This window comes from Gavia stellata, chromosome 16 (genome assembly GCF_030936135.1).
Source record: "Gavia stellata isolate bGavSte3 chromosome 16, bGavSte3.hap2, whole genome shotgun sequence".
NCBI classification, from domain to species: Eukaryota; Metazoa; Chordata; class Aves; order Gaviiformes; family Gaviidae; genus Gavia; species Gavia stellata.
Window position 1 is genome coordinate 2133422 of NC_082609.1, and position 18476 is coordinate 2151897.

Consider the following 18476-nt stretch of genomic DNA (forward strand, 5'->3'; position numbering starts at 1 on the left):
TGCCTCCCGCCTTTCGCCAGCTACGCTGAGAACGGATGATCAGCAGTAGATCTCCTACTATAATTGCATGACCTATGGCAAACGAGTGCTGTGAAATCAGAGCATCTGTTAGTCTTAAAGCCCTACAGCAAAGCAACTGAGACCGGGTCTCAGCTGGGAGCTTTATGAGAAAAAGTGCTGGAAACACACTACGGTACAGCTAGAACTCGGCTGAGGAATCCTGTTAGACTGTCGAGGCTTTCAAACCAACGGCAGAGCAAGTCCAGGCAGTCCGTAGGACTGCTGCTCACCTGAGAAGTGGTCTGCTGAGGGACCTGTGTCACACGCCGGTCCCCGGGATTGGGGGCACCATGATGTGCACAGGACTCTGGCGACTTCACTGACCCCTTTCCTTCAGCCGTGCGTTTAATGAGCGTTCAACACTGGAATGCAACTGCCACACTCCTGTACGTCCTGCGCCATTGGGAGGAATCGGGCTGGCGCCGGACAACTCGTTGCATACTGACCGCCACACGCCATGAAGGCGTAAGTGCAGAGGAGGCGGTCAGGAGCATCACTACAAGCTTCACGTATTTTCCTTTTCTATGGACCTTTCTACCACCCGTGACAGTTTCTATTACTGCAGGCGCTACCGCATCCCTTCTGCAAATCGCTAACACTGAATAAATAAAAATACAGGTTTGGCCCTCCCTGTTCATTAGTCCTGCTGTCAACAGCAGAAGTGCTCTTCGGAGCCGGTACCAACGCAGGGTCCCGCGGCAGCGCTCAGGGGAACCGGGCTGCTCAGGGGCGGCACCGGGGCCGGTTCCTCGACACTTCACAGCGAGTTGACCGGGAGCAGCCCGACTGCCAGCCGAGCTCCCACCCGATTCAAAAGAGCCTCATCCAGACCCTGCACTTCATTCATGTCCTTTCCTAATTTATGGGGGTTGCTATGGGCTGGCGGGAAGTCTGGGAGTCCACGTGTTGGCATTACCGTGCTGCCTCCGGCTGCCTGGGATGCGTGTGAACAGCGGCCGTGGAGGGGGAGCACGGGCCGGGGCTGAGCCCCTCGGGGGGTACAGGGGCTGGATCCCTCCGTGGGGACAGGGGCTGGATCCCTCCGTGGAATGGGGGCTGGATCCCTCCATGGGACGGGGGCTGGGTCCCTCCGTGGGATGGGGGCTGGATCCCTCCATGGGACGGGGGCTGGATCGCTCCGTGGGACGGGGCTGGATCCCTCGGGGGCTACAGGGGCTGGATCCCTCCATGGGACGGGGGCTGGGTCCCTCCGTGGGACGGGGCTGGATGCCCCCGTGGGATGGGGACTGGATCCCTCCGTGGGATGGGGGCTGGATCCCTCCGTGGGATGGGGACTGGATCCCTCCGTGGGATGGGGGCTGCATCCCTCCGTGGGATGGGGGCTGGATCCCTCCGTGGGACGGGGGCTGGATCACTCGGGGGGTATGGGGGCTGGATCCCTCCGTGGGACGGGGCTGGATCCCCCCGTGGGATGGGGACTGGATCCCTCCGTGGGATGGGGGCTGGATCCCTCCGTGGGATGGGGACTGGATCCCTCCGTGGGATGGGGGCTGCATCCCTCCGTGGGATGGGGGCTGGATCCGTCCGTGGGACGGGGGCTGGATCACTCGGGGGGTACGGGGGCTGGATCCCTCCATGGGATGGGGGCTGGATCCCTCCGTGGGATGGGGGCTGCATCCCTCCGTGGGATGGGGGCTGGATCACTCGGGGGGTACAGGGGCTGCATCCCTCCGTGGGATGGGGGCTGGATCCCTCGGGGGGTACAGGGGCTGCATCCCTCCGTGGGATGGGGGCTGGATCACTCGGGGGGTACAGGGGCTGCATCCCTCCGTGGGATGGGGGCTGGATCCCTCCGTGGGACGGGGCTGGATCCCTCGGGGGCGGCGCTGGATCCCTCGGGGGCGGCACGGGCCCAGGCTGGGATGCGGTGCGGAGCCCCTCGGTGGGACACCGGCTCAGCAGGGCCCCGAGCGGAGCCCCCCGGTGGCGGAGCCCGCACCCACGCAGGAGAGCGGCCGGGCGGGACGGGCGCGGGACGGGCGCGCGGCGGGGCGGGGCGGGGCGGGAGGGGCGCGCGGCGGGGCGGGGTTGGGGGGGGGCGGTGCTCCCCCCGCGCCGCTGGTGCTACAACAGCGTGATTTCCCCGAAGTGATGCTGGCGGCGGCAGCCAATGGGAGGCGCGGCCGCCCCCCGCGGCGGCGCTGATTGGCCGGGGCGCAGCCGGGCCCGGGGCGGCGGGGAATCCCGGCCGCCGCCGCGTTATACCCGAGGGCGCGTCCCGCGGGCGGCAGAGGCGGGTCGGCGGGCAGCGGGCGCGGACGGCTCGGCTCGGCTCGGCTCGGCTCGGCTCGGCTCGGCTCGGCTCGCGGCACCTCTGCCCAGGATTGCACGGCTTGGCACTGCACTGCACGGCACAGCGAGGTGGGTCGCGGTGCGTCCCGTCCCGTCGCTCGCCCCCCGCTTTTCACGGCACCGCGGCTCCGGATGAAGGCTCTCCGCAGGGCCCGTGGGAGCGGCCCCGGGGGCACGGCTCGGCTCGGCTCGGCCGAGCTTGGCTAACCTCGCCAAGAGGGGGCAGCGTTGGGTTTCGCCGTGCGGGGGCGGTTCGGGGGCGCGGGGCTCCCGGCGCCGGCAGCCGTCGGGTGGGCACCGGGCGTCCCTCCGGCGGGCGGCGGCCGCGGCCCCTTCCACAGCCCACGGGAGGAGACGGGACGGGGCGGGATGTCCGCTCGCACCCGCGGGGCCGGGCACGTCCGGCGCGGCTGCCGCTCTGCGGGCTCAGCCGGAGGCTCCGCTCCGCCGTTCAGCCTGTGCCAGCGCCGAGCCCCGGGGCCGGACCCGGCGGCCCGGAGGGAGCCGCGCTCCCCGCCGGGGGCTGACCTCCTCCCCGGGGCGGGCGCTCGCCGGGCCGCTCTCCCGCCGCCGCCGCCGCCGCCGCGCGCGTTGCTGGTGGAAGTGAGAGATGTATTGTTTGGGGAAATCTTGCTTGAAAAAACACGGCGAACAGGAAATTATTTCTGCAGAGGAAGGGCCGGAGGGCCGCGCCGCCCCGCTCCGCCTGCGCGGCGGGGGAAGGGAGGGGAAGGGAAGGGAAGGGAAGGGAAGGGAAGGGAAGGGAAGGGAAGGGAAGGGAAGGGAAGGGAAGGGAAGGGGGGTCCTGCGCGGCCGGAGCGGCGGGCGTGGTGCTGCCCGGGCTGGTGGCGCTGCTAATTGGGGCTCCCCCCTTGCGCAATCTAATTAATAATGAACTTTCAAGAAGGAGCCCGGGCAGTTAGAGCCTCTCTGTGGCCGTGGGGCAGGGGGGGGTCCCGCACCGGTCCCCGCGGGGGGACACCCGCACCCACGCCCGGGAAGCGCGCCGGTGCCGGCGGTGGGCTCCGGCCGGGGCCGCGCTCCCTCCGGGCTGCCCTGGCCCCCCCGAGCTCCCCCCGGCCCTGCAGTCCGCCCCTGGCCGCAATTCAAAGCTTGGGAGGCGGTTTCGGTGCTCCCCGGGCAGCGCGGCCCGACGCGGGTGGAAGATGCGGAAAAAGAGTTCGGAGGCTGGAAAAGGGGGTTTGGGGGCACGGGTGGCGCGGGTGGGGATGCCCGCGGTACAGAGGGGACGGGAGGAGCGGCACTGCGGAAGCGTTAAAATAGTGATTGAGTGATTTTTGCTGACCTGTTACTTCTTTCATAGACAACATGCCAGTGTCAAGAATGCGCATGAGGCCCTGGCTGGAAATGCAGATTAATTCCAATCAAATACCAGGACTGATATGGATCAACAAGGTGAGGGTTGTTTATTACTATTATTATCATGATTATTACTATTACTTCTGTATCATTAACCATCCTTGTTCTTAGATGATGCTAAACATGAGTCAAGATTGTAAAGGAAAGAACAGGGAGAAAACTTGCAAGCATTATGTTTAAAAAATCAATTATTTTGCTTTCAGAAAAGGCAGCTCTGGTTGGTACACAATGTAGTAGTTCCATTTTTTTTCCTGGGAAAATTCCCAGGAGGGAAATGGTAAATCAAAATAAAAGCAATCCAAACGTGATGGAGAGCCAAGAAAACTCCAAGATCTCTTTTAACTCCTGCTGCCCACTTGAGCCAAGTCACCTCCTGTCCCAGTTAAGTAGCTGCTGTTACACTCCCAGTTGCTCCCGGTTTTAAGATTTGGCCTGAAAGAAAGTCCGGATTTGCCTCTTTTTGGTCGGGAAGGCGCATCCCTGTACCTGCACCGCAGGGCGAGATCGCTGGGCTTGCTGAACCAGGTCTCTTCCTCTGAAGTTCCCGTGTCGGTCCCAAGGTGCTGTTTAAGCTTGGACGTGTTGCTCTTAGGATTCGTGCAAGATCTTACAGGCAACTTTAAAAAGGGATTCTCTACCAAAGTGTACCTGGAAAATACACTGTTGTTACTGATACATTAATAGATTAGATGCAACATATTTAAATTATTCTGGGATAGAATTGACACTATTCTTCTACTGTACCGTACCGCGTGCAGCTTTCCCAGTTTCCGAGCTCATAAAAACCCCTAGCATGCATTGAAAAAAATAGATGGACCAATGGATGCTTAGTTAAGATACAGAGCAGAGGGTTTATAAAATTCCTGAGCTGCTGCTGAGAACTCTTTGATTAAAATCCATCATTCCAAACTGGCATGTAATGCTTCAGTTCAAATCTCTATTGGTTTAACTTCAGGATAAGATGATCTTTCAAATCCCCTGGAAACATGCGGCTAAGCATGGCTGGGACATGGAGAAAGACGCCTGCCTTTTCCGGAGCTGGGCCATTCATACAGGTGTGTGCTGGCTTTATATTTCCATCAGTCATATCAATGTCTCAAACAAGGCGGTTTTTTGTCTTGACTTACACCTCAGGTAGTTATATTAACTACTAGTATATGGGTCAGGGAGAACAGAAAAATGGTTTTTCTCTTTGGTCGGAGGAACTAGCGCTGAAAAGTCCGAACACTCACCCCATCTCTTATTTACAGGCAGATACAAAGTGGGTGAGAAAGACCCTGACCCAAAAACCTGGAAGGCGAACTTCCGCTGTGCTATGAATTCGCTGCCTGACATCGAAGAAGTGAAGGATAAAAGCATCAACAAGGGCTCCAGTGCCGTCAGGGTTTACAGGATGCTGCCGCCCTTGACAAAGGACCAGAAGAAGGGTAAGCCCTCAGCAACCCAGCTGGGGTTAAGCAGCTCTACTTCTGCGCTTAAACACCGCTTACGTTTCCTGCTCCACATAGGCAGGGGTGTAACAGACCTGTTGGTAGCACCTACTGGGGTTAGTCACTGCTTACTGCCCTGGCTAACAGTTTGTACAGACGGTTCAGTTTATCCCAAATTCTTTAAACGTGCCGAAAGGCATCATCGGGAGGCGACCAGGACTCGCTGCTGCCGACAGCGGTAGCAGGGCTTGCTGAGCAGGGCTCAAAGCTGCAAGAGCTCACGCTCGCCTGAAACGTCAGCCATGCAGCCCTTTCTCACATTTGTCTTATTTTTATTTAACAGAAAGGAAGTCAAAGTCTTCAAGAGATGCAAGAAACAGGAGCAAGAGAAAGGTATGTGTCTATAGAGGCGGCTGAAGAAGCTCAAGGTTTTGGTGGTTTTCATGCTTAATTTTTTTTTCATATGGGAACTCGTGCATTCTTAGACCAGTCTTTCATGCTTTGCCCTTATTTTTGTAGTCGTATGAAGACACGAGGATGGAGGAGTCAGCAGAAAGACTAACCAACACTCCTCTGCCAGATGACCACAGTGGCTACACCGTTCATGACTACGCGGGGCAGGAAGCGGAGGCTGAGAGCACGTCCATCACCTTAGGTGAGACTCAGTTTTTAGCTCTCTGAGCGGAGTGGAAAGTGCTGTTCGTGCTAAACCCACACTCTCTGCACCAAAAGACAAAGCTGACTCTTGGGGCTGGGCCCGGCTGCGCCGTCAGACGGGCAGGGAGGAAACGGAGGTGGTTGTGTCTCTCCTGTGAGGGCCAACTCCTGGTGCATCCCGCAGACCTCTCCCCGTGCGAGGTGAGCGTCTCCCTGAGTGACTGGAGGCCGCCGATGGAAATCACCATGGCTGACAGCACCAATGACCTCTACCAGCTCCAGGTGTCTCCCCTGGCTTCGTCCTCGGAGGGTGAGTATTTCTTTTTTCCTACCCTGGTCTTGCATCGGTCTACTGGAGGCGGGTTGGAGGCAAGGCAGCAGGACGAAGGAGCGCCTGGGGCATCAGGAGATAGAAGAGTTGTTTTGTAGAAAAATCACCCTCCACCTGATGGATCTGAGTGCCTGGAGCTCCCAAACTGGCCAGGTTACAGACCGGCACGTGCCACCCGCAGAAGTAGTTGCTCGTGGGTGAAAGGCTCCGAAATGCCATTTACTTTCCACGTGTGGGCAAAGGGGCAGGCTTCGTCCCGCAGGCTCAAGGCGATGGCACGGACAGGTCAGGCTGGGAGGAAGAGGAGAGATTTCTGAGCCGGGAGGGTGGGACTGGGGGTTCCCGAGGCCGCTGGAAGGAGGCGATGCCAGAAGCAGGACAGAGATAGGTGCGGTAGTGAGAGTGGAGGTAACGGCACTTCCCAATGGGGAAAAAAAATAATAATTAACATGGGTATATCAGAGTGCTTCTTACTTGGGGTGCAAATCATCTTCCTCCCGCATACCAAGCGGGCTCTGCTTTGGTGACCCTTGAGGAGGCGTCAGAGCTGGCCGGAGCCATGCACCCCAGCGCGCGGTTGTTGAAGAGCATCTGAGATGAAGGGCCGGGGGAGCCTGGGGCAGGGAGCTGCTGATGGGCCTCCCCGCCTCAAACCCATGAGCCCCTCCGTGGCGGGGGGGCGTAAAAGGTAGTGGTGGTGTGTGACAAGAGAATGTGAAGTGGGTTGTGTGGTGAAGAAGCAGAAGCGCGAGGGCTAACGCGCAAAAGTTGACATCTGTGTCTGTTTTCTTCTCTCTTTTTATGTGCTTACAAAACAGTCACAGACGAAGATGAGGAGGAAATGAATTCGGAGATTTTTAAGGTAAACCCAGCCCTTACGGTCAGAATAAAACTGGCCAAAGTTGCTATTTGCACCAAGAGAGGAAGGGAAGCAGCTATCTGATCCAGTCCTATACGGGCTGAACATAAACACTTACGTAATCCAAGACCCTTATTTAATGAGGGAGCCTGAAAAATTAAAAAGAAGGCTGCTTTGCAGACGTGAGCTGGAGAGGACACATCCATGGAAATACTCTTCATGTTAAAGTCAGAGAAAGCTATTGAGTACTGCTAGAAGTAGAGGTTGCTGTATTAGAGTCTGCAAAGGTTCTCTAGACTTTTTTATTTTGCCCTTCCCTCTACCTCTGACACGTATGACGTTTAATCTGCGTTTCCAGACGTGTCACGTTCATCCCACTGATAAGACGGGGGTTTCATCGCCAAAGGTGCTCCAGCCCTCCCTGTTTTGCATTAACTTTTTTTTTTCAACTGGGAGTAAAACAAGTTTTATATAGTTTAGCATGAGAAGATATAATTTGATCTTTTTTGCTTACCTGTCTTCTAGTGAAGAGAAGGGAATAAAACATTGCACCCACAGAAGGGAGGAGCAGCTTTTACCGTCTCCTTCTTCTCTTACAGCTGCTTGAACCAGCCCAAGACTGGCACACCACCAGCGTGGGGGGGAAAGGCTTTCTCACCAACGAGCCGGGCACGCAGACCGTGTGCGGCACTTACAGCTACAAGGAGCAGGACGGGGAGATTGACACAACTTCAGGTACAGGCTCCGCGGTTATCAGCCAGAGTCAAGGACGATGCAGACGAGGGGTTTCGTGCAAAGACACTAATTGGGAGGGAGCAAAGCAAATGGAGGAATTCACACATCCCTGTATTCTGAGATTTCCAAGCAGGCTGTCAGAAGGCTGTAATTTGTTGATAAAAAAGGAAAAGGAGAAAAATGCTTCCAGTAAGAGTATACTACAGATTTGTCTTGGGGTCATATCCATGTGAGTTATGTCAGCTTTCAGGAACTCCTTGCAATGTAACTGAAGAATTTCCACTAGCGATAGCTTAAATGGGACAGTTTAATAGAGAATGTTTGGAGTATTTTAGCAAAATACTAGTCTAAAGTATTTCCTCTCATCTGAGAAATCTTTCTTTTTTTATATATTAATATATACTGACTATTTTGCTCTTGCTGCCTGTGATTCAGTACTCACTTTTGGTTTATTTTGTCTAGGAGAGCTGGAGTTCAGGTTCTTCGACCAGAAAAACAGCCTAGACTTCTCCTGGCTGGAGACAGTGAGACCTAGCATGCAAGTCATTCCCTGTGGCTTGTAAACCCCTGGCTTCCTCCGACCACGAACTGCTCTTGTGTAGAAACTTTGACAAGCCTGAGGAGAATGGAAGAAATTGTTTGTTACTGACTGAATGAAGAAAGTAGCTTTTATATTCCGTTTAACTTTTAGGCCTGAAAAGGTTAGCAAGAAAAACTCCATTATAAAAAAAGAAAAAAAAAAAAAAGGACTCCCATCTCACTAGCAGGACTCCTGGCACTGAAGATGCTCGGCTGCAGTACGCACCTTCTCATCGCTGCGGAGGTGAAGCTTTTGTGGGAAGGTTGCCGATGCGCCGCGGGGTCTGACCTGGTGGGGTACCGCTGAACGGCGGCGTGTGCCGGAGGCCTGGGGAGGAGGTTCCCGTCCTCCCCGCGCGGGACGTGATGAGCACCTTACCCAGGGAGCGCTTGGGAGAGACACCGCAGATGAGTCTCTCACCTATTAGTTTTGGTTGCTGCTTACTTGTGCAACACTGGTGACATTGAGCTTAACAACTGTCATTACACTTAGTAGAAAAATTGCACTAATTGGCCCTCTCTTCTTTGATTCACGCCATCACCTAGTTCATCTTTCAGATTGCTCAACTTTAAACCGTTTAAATAGTTTAGACCAATAAAATGTGAAAATTCAGTTTAGGCTTTGCTTCCACATAGTACACTTACCCAGGTCCACTCACAGTATATTATCTGCTCGTAGGCATGCCGTATCTATTTCCACGTAATAGTTGAAGAGCTGCTGCATCGAATAATTTTTGCACTGAGGGGGGCAGAGCTCTTTCTTTATAGCATGCCTTTCCGTGATCGAGTCTAGGGCTCACCGAGGATCCCGACAGCACTGTAGGCAGCGAGCTGTAACGCCCGCAGACCCCCCTGGGCCAGCGTGCGCGAGACAGAAGAGGATCTAGTTTGTCTCTGATACGTAGGAATCAAATCACTAAGCTGTAATAGACTTTTCTTGTACATTTTATTTTTGTATATAAAGTGGTGTATATTTGTTTTAATAAAAATGTTTTATATATGACATGTTTACTTTTTCTCATGGGAGAGCTGGGAGAATGCATTCCAGATTCCTTGAAAAATACCCAAACAGATGTGCTGTTGACAGACAGTTGGAGGGTTTTTTTTCATGAGTCACGAAAGCACAGGGAATTTAGTACAGTTTGCTCTCATTTTCCACCCCCCTCTTCCCAGTGCAGCTGAGGGGTGGAATCCTGCTTGCCCAGGTCCTGTGCACATCTTGGGCAGCGCCTTGTACCTGCCATCACCTGCAACAGTCGGACCTAACTTAGAGCCGGGTTACAGCCTACGCTGTTAAGAAAACCTAGGCACCAAGTCCCTGCTGTGGCTGTCCCCAGCAGCAGCACCCTCAGCTTCTGCGATAAGACCAGCAGTGAAGACCTTGCTAAGTAACTCAGGTTTGCCTTCAAAGAAAGCAGATGCACGATTCAGAAGGCACGGGAAAAGCAAGCTGGTTTTCCCCTGTGTATTTGATTAATTTATTTGCCATACTTTCAGGCTGAAAAGGTCTGACATGTTATTGCATTGTCTGGGGTGGGAGACAAGAAACAAGTGTGGCTGATGCAGTGTGTCTCCAGCTGCAGCCACCACATCTGACACTGCCTGGAAAACCCCCGCACTGAACAAAGCTGTGCCGTGATGGCCTTTGGGGAGTAACTTCATTCACTGAGCAAGAGCGAGGGCGGACGGAGGAGAATATCAGGCTGCGGGAGAGGAAGACCCAACCCAAAGGGCTGAAACAAAGTGGACATTTCCTACCGCCTTTGGCGCAGGCTTTGCTGCGACTCGACCTGCAGACGCGCAGGGACAGATGCGGGGTTTACCCAGGGAAGAGGGAAAAAATAAGCGGCAGAGGAAGCGGGTGGTGGTGGGTCTCAAATGCAGCACAGCTGAAAGGTTTGGCTACGGCTCAGCGAGGTGGACGGGCAGCCCGGGGAGGGAGAGGCTGGGCAGGGTTGCGGCAGCGCCTGTTAGTCATTAACCAGCCCTATCCCCCAGACAGCCCGAAGCGGGCAGCTGCAGGCAGCACCCTTCCAGGCAGCACCAGGCAGGGAGCAGCTCCCTACGGCCTCATCCTGGCTCCACATGGGTGGCAGCCTGGGGGGCGATGACCCCGCTGTCCCCCCACAGCGGTCACGCTCCCTGGCAGGGTATCTGGCCCACGGGTCCACCTCCCGGGAAGGGAGCCATCCAGCCGGGAACCCCCCCGGGTACCAGAGCAGAGGCCACGGCTGCCTCGGATCACACCCACCTAAAATCCCGCACAACTACCCCAAGCAGATCTAGAGCAGGAACGTTTTGTGCCCGGGCAAAGAAGATCACCCACCAGCTCGGGTCCGTGCCCTGGCCGGCTGCGGCAGCGGAGAGCGCATGGGCTGCGGGCTCTAGAGCCACCCTCGTACGCCCAGGAAGGGACACCACCTCGGTGCCACCACCTCGGTGCCATCGGCACAGCCAGAGGAAATCGGTTTGTTTAGGAACTGCTGCAAGTTTGTTACACCTGGGGGGGGGGGCAGGAGCGAGAAGGGAAACTTTCTGTGATGCAAACAGTGCTAAAAATAAAGTAGAGATTTGCCCATTCATGCATTAAAAAGACCAAGTTTTTCACAGTTATGCTCAGATTAAAAAACCCAGCACTTAAATTTTCACAGATAAAAGGTTTGCCCAAGATCTGAGGACAGAAGAAAAGAGCAGCTCCTGCCTCACGCCCAGGGATCGCAGACACGCTGCGCATGTGGTTTCACCGGGACAGAGGACACGCTTCCCTTCGTCACCTGCCAAGGCACCTGCGTGACCGACCGCACGTTACGTGGTTTGCCAGTGAAAAGTGGTGAAGTCCTACGACCGGGTGGAATTTATCTGTCCAGTTGCTTCACTGGGTGAATAACTGCCAAGTTCAAAGTATTTTGTTGTTGGTTTTGTTGGTTTGAACTCTTTGGGAGGGGGGAAAAAAGCAGAGTCGAGCTCCACAGTGCCAAGGGGTGTGACTTGCCGAACGCCGGCTGAGGCTCAGAGGCCGCTGTGCCGTGCCGATGCCCGACTGCCTCCTCCAGCACCTCCAGGCCGGTGGGATTTGTAGAAGCGCCATTTCTTCTCCCAGTGCAAAGTAAGGAGACCTTTAGGCTGCTTATACCCAGAGGAGCATCACAACCTCTTTAGGATAAACCTCCTGCATAGGCTATGCAAGGAAAACAGTTTTAAAACCTTGGCATTGGATTCTTCCAAACTTGCCTATCCTAATCAAACTCTTCATAAACCCAGTAAACTTCAGGTGGCTTTCCTGCGTTGGAATAGGAGTTGTTTTTCACCTCTACAGCTGGGAAGCAATTACATACCAGGAGAGCAGGTCAATGGAGAGAGTTCACTCCTGCCAAACCCAGACAAAGCTATAAAAGGAAAGCTTTTATGAGCAGGGCTCGAAGGGCAAGCGGCTCTTTCTTGTGCTATGAACGCTGCCTGACAGTGAGAAAGATCTATAGGCAATGCAACTGTTGTAAAAATAAAGAGCGATCACGTCTCTGTGGTGGAAAACAAAAAGGAGTCGTTATATGATCAGCGGTCATTTGGGAAATGAACGGAGCTAACGCTGCAGGCTTGGCAGGCTGCTTGCACAGAGGCTCTCCGTCGCTTACGCCGTACTTAACACCATTCACTGGCTGCAGCTTGCTTGCAAACCTTGAAACCATTTAAAAACAAATCCCAAATTCTCCTGATTTAGTTTTAGAGCTTTAGGGTGTCAACAGGAAAAAACCTCGTGAAAAATAACACGGCACTCTCAGACACAGTCTCCCAACCTGAACCTGGGAAAGCCCTACAGCAACTTGGGCACAGATTTTGCTGCTACAGCATCCTGCATCAAGAAGGCAGACCTTGGTTCATGCCGACAGAGATTTTCAGTGCTGCAGAGGCAAGGATGTCACACATCTGTTAACTGCAGCTTTTCCTAGTGAAAACCCTTGACCTGCAAATAAAGACGTGCTACTTTTCCCCCGATCTTTGTCCGAATGGCTTGTTAAAATGCCCTTCCATAATTAGAGGGGAACATAACTTCCTTCCCTGTGGTGCGCTTAGCCCATGGCTCATAATTTAATCGCTCATTAGGAGCAACCCGTGAGCGGCTCAGCACCGCCCTGTCTAAAGGAGCCTTTTGCTCTGGGTTGCCCAGAGCGGTGGCACCTTGCGTGAGCTTTGCCCAACAGGCAGCAGAGCCTGCAATTATTGTTTCACCTTTATTTGCCATGGTGATTGAATCCTGATAACTGGACACATTTCCAGGCAGTCACATGATTTACAGTATCACAGCTATAAAGGACCAAAGGTATGAATTCATAACTGCAAAAAGTAGTGGAGTATTTATGGTGCAAAGGCAAACTGTTGCTTAGCTAGCAACTGAGTGTCTTGGACTGCAATCGTGGTTTCTCTGCTCTTGTGCTGGATGGTTCCTCCTCTCCGGTTCCCCAAGGGTCTGTTTTTCCCCCCCCCGTCTTTACACACACAACACAAGGAGGACAGAAACATCTGTAGGACAGAAACCTCTCCTAGAGGCTCACAAGGGCCAAGGGAAGAAGTGTTACCTGTAGAAAAGTCGGTTTTAGAGCTTAGATGAGGAAAAAGCTTCCCCAGAAAGGAAGAAAAGTGAGGAAAGTCACATTTTCATGGATGAATTGTATCTAAGTTGTGTTTTTTCCTACACCAAGTGCTTCAGCCCACTCCATACCCTCTTCCACCGTGGCACCACACTTCAGAGCTCGTTTTCCTCCCACATTTTTTCATCTCCTTCAATATTTCTCTCACCGTTAAACTCACTTCGTCCCTCCCCAGCCTTCCCACGCGCGAAAGAAACAAGGCAATAATAAAAGCACATTTGTGCAGGCAGCATGGTGTGTGTAGCTCAAGCTATCTGCATGCTAAGTCCCTCTCCTCCCTCTAACCTTTGGTCTTCTCTGTTCCGGTAACATCAGGATGCCAATTCAGCCGACGCGGTTCCCTGCCACACCGGGCTGCGGGTGTCCACCCCATCCCAGCAGCTGGGAAGGGTCAGGGAAAGCTTCCCACGGCCCTTTTCAGAGCTCAAACAAGAGCATGGGGTGCGCTGCCACCGAGCTGAACACTCAAGGGCCACAGGAACCGAAGCCAGCAGAAGCCATAAATCACCCAAAACCTAGAAAACCTGCTCATCCCACAGGGATGCTCATGATCATAGAATCATTTAGGTTGGAAAAGACCTTTAAGATCATCAAGTCCAACCGTTAACCCAACCCTGCCAAGTCCACCACTGAACCATGTCCCCAGGCGCCTCATCCCCATGGCTTTTAAATACCTCCAGGGATGGTGACTCCACCACCTCCCTGGGCAGCCTCTGCCAGTGTCTGACAACCCTTTCGGTGAAGAAGTTTTTCCTAATATCCAACCTAAAGCTCCTCTGATGCAACTTGAGGCCATTTCCTCTAGTCCTATCTCTTGTCACTTGGGAGAAGAGACATGTTTGGTCACCAGCTGGATGTAAGCAGAGGTGTCAAACCACGGCATCAAGGACTCAGGACTGCCAGGCATGGACAATCATACACTCATTCCACTAACTGCCTTGCTGACCAAGGCGAAGAGCAGTGCCAAATCACAGACAGCATGACAGGAGTTAACAAGGAGGACGGGGTAGGCAGGAGGATCTGTAGCCACAGGGCTAGGAGACAGTGAGGGCCAGGGAGTGGGCGAGGGGGGCCGATCTCATCACCCGCCCGTCCAAAACCACTGCGGGCTGGGACCCAGGTGCCAGAAGCTACCGGGGTCTGCCTCTACGTGAATGCAAAGGCAGTGATCATCCCTTCTGGAATATAAGGCTGGTAAACAAAGTCTGGGCGAATGCATGGATGGAATAGGCATTGGACAACAGTTATCAGGAGACTTCCAGGAATAAGGAATCCAACCTGCAGGGAGCAAACAGGACAGCAGACCCAGCCTCTCTCCCTGCCCTCGGACAGCTGGCACAAGCGGTTGGGTTCTCTTCAGCCTCTTCATCTTGGAATGATCCACCCCGTTTATCTCACTCATGATTCATAGAGAAACTTCAGCACGAAGCCTCTGAAGAGCCTGACAGTCGGTACCCGGGCAGCCCGGGTGCGGCTGCGTGCAGCCGCTGTCACCCGCCAGCGGAGATGCTGGCGAAGGACGTCAGGCGGGGTTAGGGGTGAGATGCTGCACAGCCCGCGCAGCACAGCCCTGCCTCCCGCAGCTCACCGGTGTCTCCTCAGTTGCCAAAATCCAGCGGGGAGGAGAAGGCTGAGCTGGTGGCACGTCAGGTTGCTGGAGGCTCTTCCCTGGCAAGCGGCACCCAGCTCCCGGGCCAGAACAGCAGCTATACACATACAACACGAGCAGCCCGAACAACCAGCAAAACCCTGCCAGCGCCTGCGCAGAGGATGCTCAGCCATCGCAGAGGAACTCAGGACCTATTTCGGTATAGGAAATTTCACACTTCAAATAAGCACTCCTGCCTATTGTACGTTGTTCCTCACTGCACGGCCGCGACACGCTACGCTGCAGGCACGTGGCCACAGCATCAAAGCACAGAAACGCTGGGGCAAGCCGAGCTGCGTGCAGCAGCTTCTGGGGATCTTCCAGGGGAATTCAACCTCGACAGCTTTACACGACTGCCTTAGCAGAAACAGCTGCATTGCCAGCCGCTGGGAAAAGGAAGGACTTTGTTTTCTCTGTTTGCATGGAGCAATGGTTAAAAATACAAAAGCAAAGGAGTGGTTAAAAGGCAGGTTTCACTGGGAGGAGGATGGGGTAATGTTCTGAGGAGCTCCGGGCAACCAAAAAGTCGATGGAGGTTTTGCTCCTTTCAAAGCACGCGGTGGTTTAGCAGCAATAGCACGGAGAATGAAGCACAGAAAACAGCATAAGGATGCTGGCCCTAGTTCAACATGAATCCAGCACAAACATTACACATACTAGCTGTTTGCAAAGCTGGGCTATTAAATAACAAGAGCAGGCTAACCACAGGCATAAACACTGAACATGCCCAGTTTTACCATCTGCATTGCAAGAATACATTTCACTGAGTTTGTCATGAGCTAAATACTATAGAGTTTTCACCAACAGTCTTCAGGCAGAAAAAAATTAATTGAGAAGCCAAGTTCAGACAGGTACAACTTTGTTTTCACCAACTTTATCGCTGAAGAAAGCGGAGGGAGCAGAGAGTGGAGTGTGGACTACGCTGGCCTGTTCCCAGCCTTGTGGCTGGTAAACTGGTTTTTAGGATAGTTTTTAAAATTTTTGGAGGAAGATGGCATAGATTACCAGTGGCATTATTTAAAATCAGCAAGTGAACCCTGTTAGCACATAAACGTTTCTCATGGCAATAATTCAGTATGATATCCAGCAGCTGCCATTCCTGCCCAGAGCAATCCTTTGCCATTGGCTTTGGAAGAGCCTCTCCGGGGTTTCTCCTGCTCCACGTGCCGCACCCCACGCTTCTGGAAGCCCACCGACAGACTTTCCCGGGGCTGTACCTGGGCGACCTGCCTCCGTGCGAGTGATTCACACCATTTGCTCTGCCCCGCAGCTCCACACGCCTCCCGCCCTCACCCCACGGTGAGGTCCCGGCTCACCCGGTGGCGGCCGGGGCAGTGGCAAAGCTGTGCTTCATTTGCCTAATGTTCCTGTGATGGCTGTATCATCTCGGGCTGCGCGCCAAAATCCCAGCACAAGCTGCATCACATCAAGAGATCTCATGTAGTTTGTGTCTACTAATGCGTTAACATCCATCAAGCTCATGCCAACAATCAACAACTGCATCTGAGCCATACCAAAAGCATCTTAGATGTTGCCCGTAGAATATTACCCAAACGACGAGGGTTGCAAACATTTTACAACCACCGGCTGCACCAGAAACATGCTGCTTCCCAGCCGCTGTGCCAAATGCCCCGGGGTAGTCAAGAGGAATGGGCCAAACCAGCGCAGCTCACCAACGCTACACCCACAATTCCCACGCACGGCTGATCAGCCTGCCTCACCGACTGGCTTTTTCTCCATGAGGCAGGGAGAGGAAAGCAATCATCAAGAAGAGGAATTTAAAAACCCACAGCAATTAATAGGTATGTTTTTGGACCTATTTTTAATTCACATCTTGTGACTGACCAGAGTTCAGACTGGTGCTGTGTTTAATTAAGGCACTATTACTGAAACTGCCCTTTCTTAGCTGATTTAATGTTGTCTTCCCCTAGAGCTAAAGACAACAGAAGTTTTTTCCATTGATTTTAAAAGGCTTGGGCCCACCTAGATTATACCCTTGCCCAGCTGTACGCAGAGCTGACTAATTTTTGGGCCTTAATTCCCAGATCCTGTTTGCTTCTGGGTGCATCCCAACATTTTGCAACCCAATGGCCTCATCCCTGCGGCTGAAGTCCTCCCACACCTCCGCTCCGAGATGGGCAGTGGCACATGAAAGCCACATGCATGTGCAAAGCCAAGGCAAAGCCTGAATATAATTCCTATCCCTCAAAACATCAATTCCTCATGGGAAGGGGGGAGAGCTTTGCTGGAAGCACAGGCTGAGCCCCTCATCCCCAGCTCACTTTTCTCTGTATTTTACTTGTGATAAACAGGTAGCAAATCTCCTACCTAATTAGCATCTGGCGAGAAGCAACTCATTGAGGAGTTTTGAGCCAGCAGTGTGCCCAGGTGGCCACGAAGGCCAACGGCATCCTGGCCTGTATCAGAAACAGTGTGGCCAGCGGGAGCAGGGAGGGGATCGTGCCCCTGTACTCGGCGCTGGTGAGGCCGCACCTCGAATCCTGTGTTCAGTTTTGGGCCCCTCACTCCAAGAAGGACCTTGAGGTGCTGGAGCGTGTCCAGAGAAGTGCGACGGAGCTGGTGAGGGGTCTGGAGCACAAGTCTGATGAGGAGCGGCTGAGGGAGCTGGGGTTGTTCCGTCTGGAGAAGAGGAGGTGAGGGGAGACCTCATCGCTCTCTACAACTACCTGAAAGGGGGTTGTGGGGAGGTGGGTGTTGGTCTCTTCTCCCAAGTGACAAGCGACAGGACAAGAGGAGATGGCCTCAAGTTGTGCCAGGGGAGGTTCAGGCTGGATATGAGGAAAAATGTCTTTCCTGAGAGAGTGGTGAAGCACTGGCAGAGGCTGCCCAGGGAGGTGGTGGAGTCACCATCCCTGGAGGGGTTCAAGGACCGTGTGGCCGTGGCACTGCGGGACATGGTTTAGTGGTCATGGTGGGGTTGGGGTGGTGGTTGGACTTGGTGATCTTACAGGTCTTTTCCAAGCTTAGTTACTCCGTGATCACAGTGCATGCACCTTTACATAACACGAGCATCCAGGGGTTAGGGCTGTGGACAGCCCTCGCACTGTGCACAGGGATGAGGAAGCCGTTTTCGATGTCCCACATCAGGGTGCCATCTCCTGCTGCCATGGAGGAGCACAGCCAGGCTGAGCGGGCGGCCTTTCAAGGCGGTCTTCCTGGGATCAGGAATGACTCTGCTTTTGCCCCTTTCGCAGGGACTACAGACCTCACAGCAGCAAGCCCGCAGCGGGACGGCAGCAGGACCCTGCCAGTGCCGAGGCTGCGGCGTTGACACTGCACCACGTAAACACATTGCACAGTGCCTTACAGTCAGATCCAGGTAAAGGCAAAGCTCCTGTATTTCAGGGAAACCTGCTAACTGCCCTGGGGAAGGTTCTTGCCATGAACAAGAATAACTTACACCCCAAACCATGTTTAAAGGCTGTGGGGATCATGTTGCTGCAGAGGTGTCTCCCTGCCGGCCCCAGCAACAGCCGAGCACCATCCTGTACCCTGCGGGAGAGGCACGGGTGGGCTACGCTCCACTTTAACAACCAGCTCCTTTTCACTGCGTGGCCGCTGCAGGGGTTCTGCATCCCTGGCCATCTTGAAGGGGCTGGCTGAAGGCCACCTGTGGAGAGCCCTGGCTCACCTGCAGTGTCCCAGCCCCGTGACTCTCCCGGGGTTATCAGTGCTCGCCAAACCCGCACCGACTGCTTTACAAATTAGAAGGTCTCTGCAACCGCAGAAGTGGTGGGAGCAGCCGGGCTGGCAGGCAGCGGGGGGCTGCGCTCCAGCCTCCTCCCCAGGGCCCTTGGCTGGAAGGAGTCGCTCCATC

The 18476-nt window shown here is 54.4% G+C and overlaps 1 protein-coding gene across 1 annotated transcript; it reads left to right on the plus strand.

Annotated features, from left to right (window-relative positions):
- The first annotated feature begins 2354 nt into the window (after positions 1 to 2354).
- IRF1 (interferon regulatory factor 1) lies at positions 2355 to 9335 on the plus strand. The gene is made up of 10 exons (XM_059825264.1): positions 2355 to 2442; positions 3698 to 3789; positions 4709 to 4808; positions 5004 to 5180; positions 5527 to 5576; positions 5703 to 5838; positions 6025 to 6150; positions 6990 to 7033; positions 7630 to 7765; positions 8228 to 9335. Exons 2-10 carry the CDS (start codon positions 3703 to 3705, stop codon positions 8326 to 8328), a joined length of 957 nt encoding a protein of 318 aa, XP_059681247.1. The 5' UTR covers positions 2355 to 2442; positions 3698 to 3702; the 3' UTR covers positions 8329 to 9335.
- Positions 9336 to 18476: the final 9141 nt, after the last annotated feature.